The 20,574-nt window shown below is 39.3% G+C and overlaps 1 protein-coding gene across 2 annotated transcripts; it reads left to right on the top strand.

Annotated features, from left to right (window-relative positions):
* Positions 1 to 4,977: 4,977 nt before the first annotated feature.
* Positions 4,978 to 20,412, top strand: LOC148862748 (glycosyltransferase BC10-like). 2 transcript variants are annotated; one of them, XM_088981612.1, is made up of 11 exons: positions 4,978 to 6,297; positions 11,259 to 11,375; positions 11,916 to 12,016; positions 13,029 to 13,100; positions 16,139 to 16,220; positions 16,314 to 16,394; positions 17,779 to 17,817; positions 18,024 to 18,089; positions 18,858 to 19,007; positions 19,751 to 19,879; positions 20,176 to 20,412. In XM_088981612.1, the coding sequence occupies exons 1-11, from the start codon at positions 6,064 to 6,066 to the stop codon at positions 20,218 to 20,220; spliced, it is 1,116 nt and encodes a 371-aa protein (XP_088837738.1). In that variant the 5' UTR covers positions 4,978 to 6,063; the 3' UTR covers positions 20,221 to 20,412. The 2 variants fall into 2 exon arrangements, 1 of the variants encoding a protein (XP_088837738.1); XR_016110917.1 differs by having other exon boundaries at positions 5,089 to 6,297; positions 18,836 to 19,007.
* The last annotated feature ends 162 nt before the right edge of the window (positions 20,413 to 20,574 follow it).

The following is a 20,574-nucleotide window of genomic DNA, read 5'->3' as shown; positions in this document are numbered from 1 at the left end:
AAGTAGCGTCCCTACTCTTCTGAAGAGCGTAGTTCGGCGTCAACACGCTCCTAAACTCCCCTTGAGATCCCGAGCCTGAGGGCCCAGCCCGCGTATGAGCAGACCCGGAGTGAGCAGGAGCGCCCGTATGAGTGGTTTCAGCGTAAGGCGCCCTGGCAGTCTCGTGCACCGGTGGAGTCACTTCGGGCTCCCTGGGCAGATCCTCTGGCGTATGGTCTGGGGCTTGGGGCTCCTCATCCAGGGGCAGCTCGGTACGAGTTCGCTTGGCGACCCGCTTCCTCCTCTTCATACTTTGGAACAAACGCCCCCCACGAGTTCTCTCCGCGTCCATCACACCTACAGAAACGAGTTCGACATCAGATAAAAAATGAAAGAACAAAGCAAGCAAGAAACCGCATAGCTAGAAACCTACCCGAACTCAGGCCGACTGCAATAAGCTTGGCCTCCGTTAAGTAGTGGTGGCACTTTAAGCCTTGTCGTGCCCATTGTCGGAGACCCTTCACCGTCTCTTTATCAAGAGTTACGCCCAAATCGGGAGTGGCCTCACCCCACCCGATCTGAAAGGGTCATCCTTGTGCACTTCGCACGCCGAAGTAGTCCCGCTTCCAAGCCGGGACCTTATTAGGAAGATCGTGCAGAAGCTTAAAACCCTGGCGAGGAGAAAGGTAATACGCCCGTCTCCCCCCAGGAAGAGAACCCGCCTGTCTCTTGAGCATCAAGATAGAGGAGAATATCTCTAAGTCTAAAGGGAAGGTCTGCTCGCGAAAAAGGGAAACTGTCCCCACCAGGTTCCGAATAGAGTTTGGATGAAGCTGGCCAATGGTGACACCAAAGTGGTTTATGACTTCGACGAGAAGGGGATGGAAAGGAAGTCGCAACCCTGCAGCGAGTTGCTCTCGAAAAATCACGATCTCGTCGGGACCGTGTTCCCAAGGAAAGCTACCCGAAGGAATAAAATATGTGTACCCCCCAGGAAGATTGTAAGACAGAAGTATGGATTGAAGCCCCTCAGGCGTCATGGTCGAAGGACCAAACCTGTCTAGCATCCGACCTCGGCGGGAGGTAGACGCCAAACTGCCCGAAGCGACTCGGCCCACTAGTTCATAGTCCTCAAGCTCCACCTCAGGATCATTGAGGCAATCTGGGGACACGGCTCGATTGGTGGAACCTACGTCGGCCCTACTCGAAGAATCGTTTGAGCTATCAAAGCTAGACATTGGGGAAAAGACGAATTCAAGAAAGTACTCACTGGAAAGTTTGAAGAAAAAGCCAAAGAACCGTGAAGACTGTATAACCAGCCTTGACGCGAGCTGGAAAAGACTTGGACGCAAGCTGAAAGGTTGGACGCGAACTCAGTAGACAAACTGCAGAAGTGACAAAACAACCGGGGTCCCCCACTATTTATAGCTACAGTAACCAAGAATCAACCGTGCAGACCGAAGATGATCCGACGGCCCACGTTCTTATTGACCGCACGACCCCTAAGGTCGAGACGTGATTGGTGCACATCTTTCCGAAAAAAGTGAAACGTTAGCGCACGTCTTTTTGAAACTGACGTCGCTTCGACACGCGTCTTTCCGAAACTGACGCGCCGCACGTCTCCCTGACAGTCGCCCGCACACGTACAGCAGTAGCGCGCCTTTTTGAAAATGACCCGCTGTCACGTCCTAGCGGCGCGAATTGGTTTGAAATTTAAAACGCGCGCTGTCACAACCACCAGCATTCTTAAGCACGTTTCCAGCCTTCTCGGAAACCGAAAGAACCCTAGCAAAAGCGTCTCGTGCAGTGAAAGTTCGAAGGACGGGACAAATCCACCTGCTACCTCGTGAAAACTCCCCGCACCATGGCAAGACCCCCGGCGCAAGGAGTGGGGGGCAATTGATGAAGGAAGATTTGGCCCGACCTCTTTATTATGTGACACGTGGCAGAAACAACAGCTCGGCAAAAGGGGCCAAGCCTAGGCGGGAACAAGGGGACACACTTCGCCGAACTGACCCTTGTAACAACTCGGGATACACTTCGCCGAACTGACCCACCTTGTAACAGCTCGGGATACACGTTGCCGAACTGACCCTTGTAATAGCTCGGGATACACTTCGCCGAACTGACCCTCTGTAACCGCTTGGGATACATTTCGCCGAACTGACCCACCTTGTAACAGCTCGGGATACACTTCGCCGAACTGACCCTCTGTAACCGCTCGGGATACATTTCGCCGAACTGACCCACCTTGTAACAGTTCGAGATACACCTCGCCGAACTGACCTGTAGACACCTCCGAGCTCAAGACCGCCTCGCTCAGCACTTCGCATCATTTGGCACCGAAACCAAACAAGTCGTACCACGCCTAACACTAAGGAAGTTCGTGCCCAAGGGCGCCGCGCCTGACTGACTTGGGATCTGACGTTTGGCGGTAGCACCCTAAATGGCCACCTGCCATCGCCACTGACACCGCCATCTCTAGTTAGATGACGGTTAGGCAGTGACGGTTCTGTCTCAGTAGGAAGGACGACGACCGAATTGACAAGCACAAGGGTAATCATACTTGACCTGACAAGGGCCCTGGGACGAGTGCACGAAGTGACTATAAGAGCCACCTGCCCCCCGACAACGGAGGTATGCAAATTTTGCGCTATCTGGTATTACCTTGCTTTTGAAGGATTCTAACTTGAGCTTCGGAGCCTCTACATCGGGTTCCCCCCGGAGCTTCCCCATCTCCTCTGTTTCAGGTTCCCTGCTACCCCGTTCGGAAGCAAGGCAGTGGATAGCTAAGATCGGCCGGATCGCGCTCCATCAGGAACCGTCCAGGCAACCAGTTCCGTTTTACCTCAATCATGGTCCTTGACCAAAAACCATTGAATCGGTCAATGATACATTGACCTGAGTGATTAAATAGTCAACCCGTTGACCCGTTCAATGTTTTTTTGCCATTTTTTTATTTTTTTAATTTATGTTGTTAGAATGGGCGGTCTGTTTGAATCGGACAATCAAACCGTTGACAAAAAAACCGGTGGAAAGAACGGTTCCATTTTTCGAGTCATATGAGTCATACGCTCGAATGACATAACATCATGGCTTTTAAAACCGACCCGAAGACCGAACCGATTAGGGGTCTGATTACCAAGACAAACATTTTGACATTTCAAACCCAACAGTCAGCTCGTTCTGACAAAAAAAATAATCAAAACCATTTAAACGGTTCAATATCTAATTATTAATAATATTTATAATAACTATTATCTATTTATATAATTAATAGGAAATGGGTTACTCTTACGTGGGAATTTAATCGCACGAGTAGATGCTGATGCCAGAAGAGTTTTGGTAAATCAAAATCCCCAAATTTTAATGAATACTGCATTGTCTCTCCTTTTGTGATATTGATTGTTTTCCTTGTATTATATCATGGTCGAACCCTTTATTTGTATTTATAATGGAGATTGATTCCTAAATTTGGGTGGATACCGGGTCACCCCTCGAGAAGATGGGCAACACAACATAGTAATCATTGACGAATACCTCCAGCATAGCGAAGTCGTTGTTGATGGTAGCCTTGATCTTGTAGCATCGTCACCGCCGACCACCAACGCTCATCCATGGGCTGTTGTTCCTCACTAACACGCACCATCGGCTTCTAGAACAAGAAAGGGGTTGATCCCAAATGAGTACTGGGATGCCATCATTTCACCCTCCCTCCTTCATGTTCTGGTTAGAGGTGTTGTCGTTTCTCCCTCCCTCCTTTCCTTCTGGTTAGAGGTGGGCTTACCATCTAAAGGTAAAAGTTAATGAATGATATCTTCATTAGTCCATAATCTCAAATACTTCAATTGGTTCAATCTCAAGGAATATTGTCTTCTTTTGAAGGGTAATCTTAATATTTTCGAAAATTTTAAGTTATACAAGTTATCACGTGATTAGATAATTAACGGTCAATTAATGACCATCACATGATTAAATAATTAATGGTCAATTAACGGCCATCACATGATTAAATAATTAACGATCAATTAATGGCTGGGACCAACTTGACATTTTTTGAAAGTTTAGATACTACAATAACACATTTAAAAGTTCGGGTATTAACTTGACACTACCCTCTAGGTTCAAGTACTAAAGTGGAATTTTTCCTTTAGGAAATTATTGTTTTAGCTACCAACCTACTACATTGGTTGAGAATACAGATCCACTTCTTAGAGTTACCCTTGCTATTTCTTACAAGATGTGGAGAGAGAGAGAGAGAGAGTGATGATTTACCAAACAGAATTGCGAGATTCTTCTCTTCAACATCCAAGCCTTAGTAAGCAGCGATGTACTTTTTGAAAAGCACCAGAAGCAGAGAAACTCAAGATGAATGTAGATAGGAGCTTTTTGTGTATTGAAAATTCAGGTTTGGGTGCAATTCTAAGGAATGCTGATGGAATAGTGATAGTTGCATTTTTTGGCAAATTAACAGTTCATCTCGCATCCAGGTAGAAGTGATGGCCATTCTCAACGGTTAGAGGTTTTGAATATGTAGAAGGAGGAAGACATATCAATGGAATCTGATTGTCAAGCTCTGGTGCAGGCTTTGAAGACATGAAACTTGGATTTGGCTTTGGATGTAACTTTCTATGCTAGCTATCTTTTTTAATTATGTAAATAGATATTGTAATGTTGTTGCACGTAAACTAATTAGAAAAGATCTAGAAGAGTCTGGGTTGTTCGTCCATGATCCACCTGGGTGGGTCCATGGCCAACCAAGACTTAATTAAACATTGTTTTGTATTCTTGCTACTTGTTTTAATGCACCTCATCTTGCTGGTTTCTACAAAAAAAACCCACCACATTGGTTTGCTTTCCTCAAAAAAGTCATCTAGTTGGTAAATATATGTAAGTCCCAGAGAAAGAAAAATTCTTTCCCCTTGTGACAAATCATGATTAGTCTGTGACAAGTAACCACCACAGTTGTTAAGTACGTTAGGCTGTTATATTCGCAATGGACCCAACCTTTTTCCTTCAGCTGCGGTTCAATCTGTTTTTTTAGTAATCAGATCAAGGTTCAATTTAAGGAGTTTGCTATGAGAAGAGCTTTGCCCAGTTGTCCAGCTTGGTCAAGCTTTACGAATCATTTCATGGCAGAGAGCTCTGGCTCTGCCCGAGAGCTAGGGTCTCTTCAAAGGTATCAGGTTCCAACTTCTAAAGCCTGGCTCTGCAACTGCAATGAATCATACTTTTGCTTTTCTAGAACAGTGACCCTCAAGCCTGAGAGAGAGAGAGAGAGCACGTTCTCTGAGCTTTCGCTGTTGGATCAGGACTAGAAGAATGGGTCCAGGGCTGCAGGCCAGAACAAGGAAGGCACATGGTTTCAACTCAGGCGATGAGGCGATTGATTTCTAAGGTGGGACACTGGGTCCAGTGTTGGTGACCAACTTGGAAAGGAAATGGTATTTCCGTTATTTCTGTAATAAGTGAGGGCCTTTTTTTTACTATTCGATCCGTTGAACCTATGCTATATGTAAGGGTTGATCACCGCTCCTCATTTCAAGCAGAATTGAGACTAGTTGAGACTCAAGTCAGTTTCAGTTGGACACCCTTCATGTGAAGTCAAGTTAGTTCCAGAGTCTCACGGAGAGCCAGTGAAACACAAAGTTTCAGCAAATTGGATTGTTTCACAAGCTTATTATTTTTTAATCGGTTCCTTCATCTCGTTATTGATGTGATTTCAGCTGGAATCCGTGAAACAAATCACGGATTTCTGGCTTTTATCTGGTCAAAGTTAGGTTATTTCTTATCTCAACTCGATTCCGGTTGCTTATTGATGATCTAGATCTGCAATATGTCGTATGTTTTGCTCCTTGACCCGATGGTCAGTTTAGTTCAACCTTGATTTCTTGATGTTTCCAACGAAACTGAAAAATGACGCTCGCATTTGTATATGGTCTCGCGTTTTGGTTGAATCTTGTTTTCTTTCAAAGAAAATATACCTGTACAAGTGAGAATTACGGATTCCGGAGGTAGTTGAGCTTTGGCCTCAGACGAGATTTTGTTCGAAATGATCGAGTGCACACGCTGAATTAACAAGGGATGAAGCATAGGGGCAGTCAGCATAAATCCTACAGCCGATGGAAGGCAAAACTCTTCGTTGTGCTTTTGATGAGCTTTTGTTTTGGAAGTTTAGTATTGATGCAGACCCATTATGGTCGAATTAAGATGCTTATGTCGTTGCCTCCTCCATCCTTTCCCAAGCCTAAGATTGCGTTTCTGTTTATAGCTCGGAACCGGCTTCCCGTCGACGTGGTGTGGGATGCTTTTTTCCAGGTATCTTCTCAACTTTCTGTTGCTTTGATTGCGTTTGGCCGAGGTTCTGCTATAGTGGATTGCTTGGTAATTGAACTATGGTACTTGCCTTTTTTTAATGTTTTAATTGTTTCACTCGACTCTTGGAATATATTTTTTCCTTTTTCTTCCCAAGAATCACGCTGTCGCGTGTAAAAATGGAATTTAATATTTTAACATAGTTGATTTTCTGAAGGTTTATCACCTTCTGCACTATACACTTCCGCTACTATTTGGAATTAGTTTTGCACATTTTGGAGAAATAAAGGAATAGCATCTGGAATGGAGTATGAAGCACAGCTCCCCTGAAAGCTTTATTTACCTGATGATCACTAAGCTGGATAAACTTATATTGCTTGGCAATTCATGATCTCCAATCACAGTCTTATCTATCTGCTAATCACGAGATTATAGTACATTATTTATTTCTAATTTGCATGGCCTATAGTGTCAATTAGCATTTCCAGTCATTGTTGGTGCTTATAATGATTATTTATTTGGATTTCCATCCCTCCATCACTTATATTTCTTGGCTGCACTTTTATGGTCTTTTGGACAAGCAAGAAAATACTGCTATTGACAATCAAGTTGTGAAGGTCAATGCCTTCTGTTTGATTCAGCATATCTTCCTCTCAACCTCCCCTTGGAATCTTGCATTTGCAATTTTCATCTTACAATATTTGCTAATTTTTGAAGTTGATTGAATTGCTCATAAGATGATATCATGTTTAGCGAATTAATAAAGTAAAAAAAGAAAAAGAAGTGTTCAACAAACAATATCACGAAACAAAACTGGGCTGGCACTTCACATTGGAAGACTATATCATGAAATCCTTTCTATGTTGCTGTCTTTTTTATCAGTAATAATGATCAAAATAGTATGGACCCTATTAAGGAGTTTAGGCCCAGAAGAGTTGGCTTGAAATGCCTTTTACAGAAGAGGAAGTCAGTGCAGCAATTAAGAAGCTTGAAGGTGATAAATCACCTGGGCCAGATGGTTTTACCAATTTGTTCTATCTAAAGTGCTGGGACTTTGTGAAAGAAGATGTGATGAAGGTGTTCCAGGAGTTTCATGCAAATGCGTCCCTACAAAGAAGTCTAAATGCCACTTTTATCTCCCTTATTCAAAACATTGAGGGGGCTGTGAATATTAAGGAGTTTAGGCCTATTAGCTTACTTCACAATTTCTATAAAATCTTGGCGAAAGTCTTGGCATAAAGAATGAAAGGGGTGGTAGGTAATGTTATTTCAAATAATCAGAGTGCATTTATTCCAGGCAAATAGATGGTAGACTCAGTTTTAGTTGCTAATGAGTTAATTGACTCGAGGAGAAGACAAGGTATTCCGGGAGTTGTTTGTAAGCTTGACATTGAGAAGGCTTATGACAATGTCAATTGGAATTGTTTGGATAGGGTGTTGGACTGCATGAATTTTGGACAGAAATGGAGAAACTGGGTTAGTGTTTGTACTAAGACCTCTAATTTTTCAATCCTCATTAATGGGCAGCCCACGGGTTTCTTTGGTAGTTCTAGGGGGCTGAGACAGGGAGATCTTCTGTCACCCTTGCTGTTCATCTGTGTGATGGAAATCCTCACTCTTTTTAGTAAGAAGGCTGCAGAATCGGGATTATGGAATGGGTTTGCTATCTCTCCAGGTAAAGAGGCAGTTCATATTCTTCAGTTTGCCGCCGATGATACCCTCTGCTTTGTGGACGCATCTCTGCCTCAGTTGGAAACAATACTTGGAATTCCGAGTTGGTTTGAAGTGGTTACGGGTCTCAAAGTCAATCTGAACAAAAGTAAGATCATCCCAGTAGGTCAAGTGGTAAATTTGGAAGATTGTGCACAGATAATGACCTGCCAAATGGAGCTCCTTCCGGTTAAGCATTTGGGTTTGCCTCTTGGGGCAAAATGTTCATCTTCTTCAATCTGGAGTCCAATCATTGAGAGAATGGAGAAGAGGTTGGCTCTTTGGAAGGCTAAATATTTATCTTTTGGTGGTAGGGTTACATTGATTAAGAGCTCCCTGTCCAATCTCCCAACACTCTTTCTTTCCCTCTTTCCAATTTCAAATAAAATTGCAAAGAGGTTGGAACAGCTTCAAAGGAACTTCTTATGGAGGGGATGGGAGGATGAGAAGAAAATTCACATTGTTAAGTGGGAGCAAGTGTGTAAGCCTAAGGAGAAGGGTGGCTTGGGAGATTTGCTTATGAGAGAAATGCTTGGTGGAGGGGCCTCATTGCGGCTAAGTATGGTGTGGATTGGGGAAATTGGAAAACTCTCGATCCCCTATCATTTGGGAGTAGTTCTCTTTGGGCTGGTATTTCTAAGATCAATACTCTTTTCATGAACGGGGTCAAGTTTAAAGTTGGAAAAGGGGATAGAATCAAGTTTTGGAAGGATTCTTGGTGTGAGGAAGGCCCCTTGGCTGATGCTTTTCCCCAGCTGTTCCAAATTGCAGTGAATCAAGATTCTTCAGTTGTTGATAACATTAGTACCGCTGGGGGCTCCTTCTCTTGGACCCCCCTATGTAGGAGGAATTTGCTAGACTGGGAAGTGGAGGAGTATGTAGGTCTGTTGGGGTAGATTCAAAACCAGAGAATTGATATGAGTATGGAAGATGAATGGACTTGGAAGTGGAATGCAGATGGTAGATTCATAGTTAAATCCCTTTTCCTTAAGATGTGCAGCTCAGGTCAGGAGAATTTCCCGGATGGGCAGATTTGGAACCCCACCTGTCCCTCCAAGGTTAACTTCCTGGTTTGGACAATGGTTTTGAATAAATGTCTAACTAGGGTCAACTTGGAGAGAAGGGGTATGCAGATTCTTGATCCCTCCTGTGTCTTATGCGGCATGGGTGCTGAATCTATAGATCATTTGTGCATTCATTGTCCGATCTCCTCTTCAATATGGGGACATTTCTTCAAAAAACTAGAGGTGTGTTGGGCTATGCCTAAGTCTGTGAAGGAGCTGTTTATGAGTTGGAGATTGGAGGGCCTTAGCATGAAAGGCAGGCTTGTTTGGAATACTATTCCGCAGGCTATTCTTTGGCCCATTTGGATGGAAAGAAACAATAGAGTTTTCTATAATCAATTTAAAAGTCCAGATGAGATTGTCCAGAAAGTGGTGGGGAAGATTTGCTCCTGGGTGTCGGCGAATGAGGAGTTTAAAAGTCAGAATATTTCTCTCCTTCTTTGTACTAAATCATGGATGTTCTTGTAATATGTCTTGGGCTCAGGAAGGACTAGTTGGCTTGAGTCTTGTTGTATTTGGCTTTCTCATTGAATAAAATTACTTAACCTTTTTCCAAAAAAAAAAAAATAGTATGGATCCTACTCCCATTGTTTTTTTTTTTTTTTGCTTTTTTTTTTTTCTGGTTGTGGTGGGGGTGGGGAAGGGGAGAGAAGTATAGAACTATGGCTGACAAAAGTATAGTTATAACATTGCTAAACCAAAACTCTCATCACTGTACCCCTAGACCTGGGCCCCCTCATTCAAGCTTAGCTGTCTCTACTCCTTCCCCTGCATGTGAATTGGCAAGGTCATTGTCTAATATAGACATCAATCTGAATGATCTGCTGAGCCTAAAAGCCAACTCTTTGCTTTTATAAATTGATGTCTGAAGGGACAAACAATTGAGGAAGCAGAGAACCACCCAAGTACCACTTGGCAATCAGCCTCAACAATCAAATCATTCCAACTTGAGTAGTAAGCCAGTTTTAGGTCCTTGTAACAATGAAAAAAGTCAAGCTCCAAGGTATTTTTCTTCTCAATTGGACTGGAGTAACTCAACATGATATTGCTCACAGCATATCTTAAAATACTACTGTCAATGGATGGACTGGGATTACCAAGGGAATGGTCATTACAGTTGAATTTTATGTTTCCTTTCCTTCATGTTACCGAAGCTTGTATATCTTTCCCCCTTTGTAGAGCATAACCAGCAATCACTTGTCAGGCTAAGAATGGAGTTCATGGGTACTCTTTTAAATTGTCCTCTGGTGGAGATCAAGTGAGCTGCACTTGTGTTATCAAATCAATCCTTTCTATGATTCTTTTTTCTCAACTTTTCTTCTCACCTTAGCTTTTGAGCCTTTGCGTGGTTTTACTATGAACATTTTTTTGATATATGGTTTTACTATGAACATCATCATCATCTTCCAAACCTTATCCCAACTATATGGGGTCGGTTATATGAAATCTGTTTGCCAGTCCATTCTGTTTAATGGCATACCTGTTAAATTGTTGGCACTTAAATTATCCTTACTACTTCCATCTATGTCCATTTTAGTCTACCCCTTGCCCTTCTAGCCCCTTCAACTCGTAAGTTGTAACAAATCAGTTCCTCTTATGGGTGCTGTTGATGGTTTTCTATGCACATGACCACACCATCTTGGTCTACTTTCTCTCATTTTATCACCAATTGGAGCTACTCCTAAGTTCTTACAAATGACTTCATTTTTTGAATCACCATATGCATTTCTGCCACACTCATTTTCTGGATATGTTGTTTCTTGACTGCTCAACACTTTCTCCATACAAGATAGCTGGCCTTACAACTGTTTTATTGAATTAGGAGTTTTTGGTGCGTTGCATTATTAACTCTAGGCTGTTGAAGGCTTATAACATCTCCATTATGTATTGTACTTGGTATATATTTATTTATACTTTCCATTATGATATTTTAAGTAGCAGACTATTTGCAATTGTTCTTTCTAATTTGGTCCTTTGCACTCCAAAATTAGAGAGATTTTTTTTGTTGTCTTTAAACTTTCTAAAGTACAACTGTAAAGTGTAAAATGGATGCTTCTCTTTTGGTTTTACTGATTGATATACTGATACCAGCTAACAAGAGGTTGTTATGGACCATAAAGAAATTGAAGCTCTGTGGTGTATACATCAATATATTTTATATTTTTCCTAATAAATATCTGTCTTTTTCAGGGAGAAAAGGAGAATAAGTTTTCTATTTATATTCATTCCAGACCTGGATTTGTGTTCAACAAGGCAACAACAAAATCTGCATTTTTCTATGGCCGCCAAGTTAATGATAGTATACAGGTTTGCAGTACTTGCACTTAAATAAGTTTGAAAATAAATCTTGAATTGATACACAAGGAAATTGTTATGAAATTTGTGTACATTACATTAATTAATTGTTACAGCAATCTCCATGGTTTTCACTGGTTTTTATATTTGAAGTTGATTGTTATAAGAAGATCAGTATTATCATTTTTCAAATAAATAATATATGATCAAACTGTTATTGCAATATCTGGGCATATTTATATGAACTTTTATTGTTCGGATTGCATAGAAGTTCTGAATCTGGATCATGGATACATAGAAATAAGATTTTTGTCTGCCGGCTCTGCCCTAAACCCGGTCCTTTGTCACATGTCAATAATAAGTGATACTTGCTTGTTTGGCTCCTCGTCTGGTAAAAGTTAGGTTTTTAATAGCATCTTATCATGTTAGGATCTAAGTCATGTAACCTGCTTGTTGTTAACATCATTCATTTAGCAGCTAGGGTTAAATTCAATTTTCTTATGTAAGTTTTATTGGCTCTATATGTTCTGTTCACTCATGCTTTTGTATCAGGTAGATTGGGGAGAAGCCAGCATGATCCAGGCAGAGCGTATTTTGTTAAAAAATGCACTTATGGATTCTTTTAATGAGCGTTTTGTTTTCTTATCAGACAGGTGAGCTTTGATCTTAATAATGGCTAGTAGAGAAATTTCTCCAAACATGTCATTTCAAATTTTCGTATATGAGTTTTGTATATAGCAGTCTTTTTTATCTAAATACCTCATACTCTTTTAGTAAGAGATACTCATACTAGGTTAATGGAGATGAACATTGACATTTTTGTTGCTAGTTCCTTTTCAATCATTAACATAATAAAGCTGCCACTATTTGAACACGTCTGTAATAAGTGGCTCCAGCTAAATTTGACATGTGTGCTAAAAGAGGACAAGGATTTGATTGCCAATGAATGGTGAGATTACATGGTTTACAACTTTACATAACAGCTTGGTGGGAGTTATGCATTTCTTTCAAGTTTGAATATGTTTCTATATTTTAATTTCTGATTGTCTTTGGCATATCATACCTAACCTAGTAAAATATTACTATATTATAAATCAGAGTCAGAAAGAGACCCCCTCACTAATGGTTTTAGTGATGTTTTTTGTCCTTCCATTATGCTCCATCAAGTGGCATGTTTTTTTTATCAAACTGTAAGTCCTTAAATTTTTTTTACCACTTCAGATCACATTTTCTTTGGTCTTTTCCTTACTCTTTTAGAGCCTTCTACCAGTTATTGATTATCATGAGAACACTTTCTCAGTTGGCTTTTCCTCATCTTGTAAATCACAAATGATTAGAACTTTTGCTTGTGTTTGTGTGTGTGTATGTATATATATATATTAATGTTGAAGACTTAGCAAAACCAAGGATAACCTACCTTTGAGTTCAGATCTAAGTTGTATTTTTTCATTCTACTGTAACTTAAATGACAAATTTAATAAATTTTCTTTGGTTGAGAAAACCTTGATTCGTGATCTAAACTGTGCATTTTATAAAACTACTTGTTCAGATGCTCATGTATTGGTTTCATTTACTTGGGATGTGATTTCATCAAGAAGTAGTAAATAGTAATAATTTATCAATTCGTATGTCCAATGCTTTTCTTTTCATTTGATTTTATGACAGCTGCATACCTTTATACAACTTCAGCTACACATATGACTATATCATGTCAACATCAAATAGTTTTGTAGACAGGTAAGTGGGGTAAAGCCTTATCTCCTTTCCTAGGTGAATAAAATTTCTTGATTTATCAACATCTATTAACTTGAATTTATGAGTTGACAATAGATTTATAAGCATTCTTTTTCTTTGGAAAAATGCTTGAATGACATTTGCAAAAAAAAGGAACTTAAATATTGTGTTCAGAAATGCTTACATTTGTATTGCATGATTTGGTAGATGGATTTTAATTTTGTTTGCAAAAATACTATAATTACTTGGAAAGCTGAGTTCTTATGCAAACTTATATGAAAAAAAAAACTTCTTATGTGCACAAAGAAAGTGAAGTCTTTTATGCAAGGTTCAAAGTATCGATATGTATCGGCCATATCGGAGCCTTCTCGATATGCCCCTACAGGGGGTGTTTTGGGTTGGCAAGTGGTTCAGGGGGTAGACCGGCCATAACCCGGCCCCTCTGAACCAGATTTGCGAAAAAAAGAAAAAAAAAAGAGTACCAATACAGGCCGGTATGCCCTACCGGTGTATTGCCCTGTATCGATACTTTGAACCTTGCTTCTATGAATATAAATTAATCAAAGGACTATTTTCATCACACCATCAAATCTGAGATGTATGTTTTTTTATTTTTTTAAGGGTGCCTATGTGCATATCTATTATCTAGTATCATATAATTCAATATTTTGGTATTTTTTGCTTTATGGGGCTACACAACAGGGGTAGGCCATCCCCTATCCTCAACCCTGCTGGCAGCGGCATTTGATCCCAGGCCTCTGCTACAACGAGTCAGAGATCCTACCAACTAAGCCACCATCAGTTGGTAAATTTCGGTATAACTATATAGGATCATAAACATTCAGGATTTCAGGGAAAATCCATGTCATATGTCTAAATTGTTTTATGAAGTAGGGAGTTTGGCAATCAACAAGCAGCACATCCATAAAATGAGCATAGAAGAGGATGTTGAGATGGATGAATAACAAACTAGAAATGATAGGATTAGAAATGCGTTATTAGAGGGAGTCTAGGAGTAGAAGCAGATTAACATGGCTTGGGCATGTTCAGAAGCTATCTACTGCACCAATAATGAGTCATTTGATGCAAGCTGATGGTTTTGGAAGGGCTAGGGGAGGGTCAAAAAGGACATGGGCTGAGATGGTGAGAAATGATCTGGGGGATAACCATTTGACAGCAGATATCAACCTTGATAGAGTGGAATGGTGAAACAGTATTTGATATATGGAACCAACTTCATATATTAGGATGAGGCTTTTTTGAGTTCTATTTTTTTGGGTCCTTGATCAGTAACTGATTGCAGATAACTTCATTAGTGGTAATAAAATGCAAATAGAGAACAATTACAAAGTGAAAAAGACACTTGCTAGGCTGGGCCTATCAGCTAGCCCAAATTTACATGCACAAACCAAAAGCAATACCATTAGACTTGCCTTCCCCCCACGTCAGGATGACCCAAGTATAGTTCTAATCTCATAGTTCCCTGCCCAGTTAAGGAATCAACAAACATGTTAGCATCTCTTCACCGAGTCAAATGAGGTTTTCAACCTGGATGCCAAAAGCCTAGCTTCTCTTATGTGGTGAAGATAAAGCCAAGAAAGTAATTGTTATCCCTGAATGACCCATTACAACTCATCAGTCTCCTTCAATTCCTAAAAGCTCATACACCAAAGAACAGTTAATCTCATGTCTTACAGAAATGACAATAACTGACCAAATGGAGTTTACTTTGCCAATTGAACCAGAGTAAAGAATCAGAAATTTGCACCTTGAGTTCATAAAAGCCCCTCGCCTGATGTGTTTGGGTTATCCCTACTACAACCATCAAAAGAATTTTGCTCAATGTTGTTCCATCTAGGGGGCTTCCATGCTCAGTGGATGCATAGCTTGTTGAGGTCCTCGAGGAGGGGAAAACCACATACTGCCAGCTCCTCACTATGCCATTCATGTTAAACATCTAATTCTTCTCTAGTTTGCACTCAATCATTCTTATGGCTATAAGTTCCATAAATCCAAATTCAGATTTTGTTTGCTTCTCTAGTTTGCACTCAATCATCTAGGTCTGCTTTTCTATAGTGTCTCATAAACAATTATTTTTAAATGAACTACCTCCCAATAGAATGCCCCATATTCTGGGTGGAATTTGTCCTGGAAGAATTGCTTTCACAAGAAACACTTGGAGGAAATGGAACATGGGCAAGGTGCCAACCAGCAAGTTGGTAAGGTCTCCTGCTGGTCGTAGTGAAGACTTGGGATCAAATCCCGTCTGCACCTGGGTTGGGGCCTGGGGGATGGGCTACCCCCTGTTGTGTAGCCCTTCAGAAGAAATAAAAAAAAAAAAAATCCTTAAAGGAGGAGCAGGACAATTTCTGCTGGGATCAAATGTTCACACTCTTTTATCTGGCCCTCTAAACCCAGAAACACCTCTTCCAAAATAACTTAAGATATAGATCACATCAGAAGGCTCATGATCCCTCAATCATATCCTAAATCCAAAATCTCATGTTCATAGTGAGATTTGAGTAATGTTACAAACATTCTTTCCATTCTATATATATTTTACTCTTGAAAAGAATGAAAGTTTCGTAGAAGAGCCTTAGGAATCTGTTAATTAAGATTGATCAGCAAAATTCCTAGTTGTTCTTGAAGGATGGAGAAATGAAGCCTCTTACTTAGGAGCAATTTAATTGACTTGACATAATTATTCACATTTAGCATTACCAGCTATTCCCTTAATATACTAGTCACATTGTTGTTGAATATTTTAATGGAGGATAATGGTTCAGTACAGGGTCCTCTTTGGTCCCATTGTAGAGATTAGAACTGGGGATGATTTGGATACTCTGCATTATAGATGCTGTCTTACTTTGAATAAAAATCAAATTATTTTTGGTGTTTTAAGACAGGTTTTCAAAATGTGATGTTTTCTTCATTGGTAAAGGTCATACTTGAACTTGTTCTTATGCAATCTAATTTTTTTTTAACGTCTGTGGAATGATTAGAGGTTCTAATAGCATCTCTTCATATTGTGCTGGAATCAGTTTTGCTGATACAAAAGAAGGTCGCTACAATCCAAAAATGGATCCTGTTATTCCTGTTCATGATTGGAGGAAAGGATCCCAGGTAACTTTTTCTTTTTTAAATGGGTTTGTGTGCTGTCCTTTTGAATGTTCTTCCTGTGTTAACTTTTCTAATCATTTGTAATCTCTTCTTCAGTGGGTTGTTTTAACCAGAAAGCATGCTGAGGTTGTAGTGGAAGATGACACAATCTACCCAGTGTTTCAGCAGCATTGCAGAGTAGGTTACAGTTCTGGTTGCCATTAATAGATATAAAATGATTTTTTCTTAATCATCTGCATAATGGGCTATGTGATCAAGCTTAATTCATGTTACACATTGATGCTTTTCGTTTGTTAATGCTTGATGCAACAGAATGCTGAGATAAGAAGGAAGGATTATTTCAATTTTACATCCATATGTTACTGCCTATTTGTTTTTATGTAGAATGGTGTCTAATAGGATGTTATGCAGTTGGATTGATTCAATGGTTCTGATGCTTAAAGCTAAATGATAAATGGTTGAGAAAACTATGCACCCATTCTCAAGTCAACAATGGCAAGAAAAATTCTACAATGTTGAATATATCAACTTCTGAGTTTCATAACCATTGCAGTTTTAATTTACTTCTTTGAATACAATGTTTGTCTATATAACTGGTAGGGGTGTTGGTGTAGGATGGGAAGGAGTTAAGTCCTATAATCTTCATGTGAATGGGAAGAAGAGGGAAATCAGATCCTTATAGAAGAGAGAGAAGAAAACGAAACAGACCTCAAGATAATCCAATTCAAATTCTTTACTAGTCAATTTACAAAAGCACATACTTATAGACTCTAGGAAGAGGGATTGGCCATCTCATTTTCCTACTTCAAATAAGGTTCAATAAAAATATTAGACTTAATCTCACTGATACTGTGCCAATGAAATTGTCAGAACTTGATTCACATTGGGTTCACAAGATCTTGGTCTTGTTGGATAGGTAACTAAATATCTTTTTTGGACACCATAATCAGGAAAAGCAAACAAGTTTTGACTCTGAAAAATGGCTGTAAGACATGCCATTTATTCAACAGAGCTTGTGGAGCCCACAAGACGTCATTAATTCAAGCTAAATTATCTGGATATCCTAGTGCACATTCTAAACTGGTTGATAATTACTAGATAAACCAAAAACTGAAAACTAAAAAATTCTATAGATTTGGAAGTTGCAAAAAATTAGAGAAACACCTTTCTAGATCCAAAAGAACTAGGAAATTTAATATTTTTCAAATTACTAATCTATCAATACCCCCAAGACCATCAATCTCTGAATTAGGACCTCCTCTAAAGATTCTGTTCCTATTGGAGCCCCATGCACCCCATGGAGAAACCCCAAATTTTCATAAGAATGAGCAGTGGATCGGTTTTTCTTCTTTTTCCTTTTTTTGGATTTGTTTATTGTTGTCTTCTTCCTTTTTCCCTCTTCCTCATGGTTTGCATCAGGTGTTCTAAATCTTGAAGTTTTTCGATATGGTTTTCATGAACTCTTCAATTCCTCACAGTTTTTCTATTGTCTTCTTGCTTGACAAATGGCAATGTGTTGTTACTCATCATTCTGCTACCTTCTTTTTTGGATATTATGCAGAGGAGATCACTACCTGAGTTTTGGCGGGATCAACCTTTTGTAAGCATCATCCTAACTCTTTCCTTTTCTCTCTCATTACTTGGCCATCATAATGCCAATAGTTGCAAGATAATATAGAATTTTTGTATCATTTGAGGGCTCACCATGGTTTTATAATCTGAAATATTGCAATTAATAGAGGATACCCTTGACAGGGTGGAGTGATAAGATTGCCACTCTTATCTTTACACTCCTTTCTCATGCAGCTTGCAGATGCATCCAAGGAACATAATTGTATACCAGATGAACATTATGTTCAGACGTTACTGGCAGTAAGTGAATTTCTAAGCTCTTGACATGTTAGCTTCAAAATGATATTTAACCTTAAACTCGAATTTAACTTATTTTGAAGAACTCAGTTTTTATTGGAAATAGGAGTCTAGTCTACTAGTTTCATATTTGTTATTCGTCTTAAGGCTGTGAAGTGTACTATTTGCTTTTGTAAGGGGTGGATTTTCTGTCAGGAATAGCTCTAATAAGATTTGTTTTTTTTTTTAAGACACTTAAACCAAATCATTGACTTTACTAAAGAAAACTCAAGTATCTATTTCCCAAACAAAGTAGAAATAAACAAATAGATGGGTTTGTGACACAGGTATGGGGTAGTGAAAGATTCACTGCACTGAAATTCATATAATTACCTGATAATATTGTATTAAATTTGTTTTTAATTATTAGTTCATTTTTATTTGTAACATATAAAGAAACAGGTACAAGATGGTGGAAGAAAAACCAAAATAAACTGGAAAATCTATTTAATTAATTGTTAATGTTTTATTAATTTTATGTAAATATTACTTTGCGCAGTTTAACTTTTTTACCTATTAGAAACGAATTCAATTAGTTTTTGTTAAGCTTCATTAAAAATGAAAGATTTTCTAACCGTAATCATGTTGACTTGGGCCCAATAGTGGTATCGTTTTAGTACCTTTTGAGAACTTGATGTCTGATTGCTCTCAAAATCTTGGTAGCTCTACCAAGTATTGTAGGCTATACTATTTCTCCTTTTGTTTTACAGTTGCTTATGTTTCACCATCCAGCAAAAGGGACTCGAAGGGGAAATAACTAGAAGAACGCTGACACATACTTCATGGGACCTATCATTTTCCAAGGACTGGGAAAGGCGCAACTGGCACCCTGTGACTTACAAGTTATCAGATGCTACTCCAGTGCTTATACAATCAATAAAGGTAATGTGTACCACGTGCTTATTGATTTCTTGAGTAACTGGATCTGTATTGCTGATGCACACATCTAGGCCATGTTCATGAATTACATGAGAGCGTTTGGTTACAAAATTATTGCCATGGGCCTCATCCATTTTTAGAATGCAAAATGAAGCACAAAATTTGAGATAACTTGTACTACTAAAAATAATAGTGCTCCATGCTGCTCATTTTCATTCTTCAAAGAAGCTCTATGCCAGCAGTTATAAACTGCATAGCTAGATCTCGAAAAACTGCTGGCACAGATTTTTACCAGCGGATGGCTGGCGATCAACTGTTGTGAAAACTTTTGCCAACGGACGTTGACCCTGGTAAAAATCTATGCTGGTGGTTTATTTATGACTCCCGAAATAGAGCTTCTTTGAAAATTTAAAATAAGCAGTACAAGGCACGATTATATGATGTTTTACTATACTTTTGTAACTTTCTTAATATATTAACATTATTATTGTGTTATTGATGTGGGGCCAACATGGTTGATTTGTGTTTTATTGGTTTGGGTCTTGCATGTTAAGTATGTGTATACCTATACTATTATTTAGTTGATAAAAAAAATGAATGAAAATAGTCACTAATAAAAGAAAATTGCTGATAACTTGATAGTATAAGGTATTTATAGATAAGCTTGATGGACTGCCAAGATAACACCTATCAATTAATAAACTCAATGAATCAGTAGCATCTAAAGAACTTGCTGGCATATGCAGGACATAGATAATGTTTATTATGAGACTGAATACCGTCGAGAATGGTGCAGCATTCAAGGGAAACCAGCTCCTTGTTTCCTTTTTGCAAGGAAGTTCACTCGACCTGCCGCTCTCCGGCTACTTAATATGGTAAGAATGGACGATTGGGCTTTTGGTAAGCAAATCGGTGGCTTGCACAAGGTCCAACTGCACTGTTTATAACTTTTGCATAAACTTCCATATCTTCTTTACGTGTTCGGCTTCTATCAGGGCAAGTTGGTGTTTGCACTGTTCGAACAATCCCTTGCAACCATTGGAAATATCTCCCATCAAATAAATCACATAACTATGAAGATATTCCCAACACAACGGGTTTTGCCCTGACTCAAGCCGGACACCTTGTTTACTTTTTTACTAATTAATTTACTCATTTTCCTGGTGTGCAGTCGGTGATAGGACCTTTTAGTGAAGGAAAGAAGAGGGGCTCGTAGTTTTGGCGATACAGGTACCATGTTGTTGTAACTTGCAAGTTTGACACGATATCAAAATTGCTGGTAATGGCAAGCCAAGAAAATATTAAATATATGTAATCCTCAATGTAAAATAATCTTTTACTTGATAGTGGCGTCATCATTTCTTTGTAATATAACAATAAAGAATGACACCTCATGTTTCTTTTCTCATTGTGTAGCTTCTAGTGTCTCTAGTTGATGGGTTAAGGGAATGCTGAGTATTACTCCTATGGTCTATGAGTAGGAATCGAGATCTCAGTGGCGCATTATTCGAATTGTCTAGCCATAACACCTATAGGGCATATACCGCATAGCTGATAACCCCATAAAAAA

Source organism: Nelumbo lutea, chromosome 3, assembly GCF_056320005.1.
Source record: "Nelumbo lutea isolate HS-2025 chromosome 3, American lotus-T2T, whole genome shotgun sequence".
Classification (NCBI taxonomy): Eukaryota; Viridiplantae; Streptophyta; class Magnoliopsida; order Proteales; family Nelumbonaceae; genus Nelumbo; species Nelumbo lutea.
Note: the sequence above shows the minus strand (reverse complement) of the source record. Positions and strands in the feature narration are given on the sequence as shown.

Coding starts and splice junctions, on each gene's coding strand:
- LOC148862748 (XM_088981612.1), top strand. CDS start 6,064: ATGAAGCATAGGGGCAGTCAGCATAAATCCTACAGCCGATGGAAGGCA. Junction 6,298..11,258: donor TGTGGGATGCTTTTTTCCAG/GTATCTTCTCAA, acceptor TGTCTTTTTCAG/GGAGAAAAGGAGAATAAGTT. Junction 17,818..18,023: donor TTTGGCGGGATCAACCTTTT/GTAAGCATCATC, acceptor TTTCTCATGCAG/CTTGCAGATGCATCCAAGGA.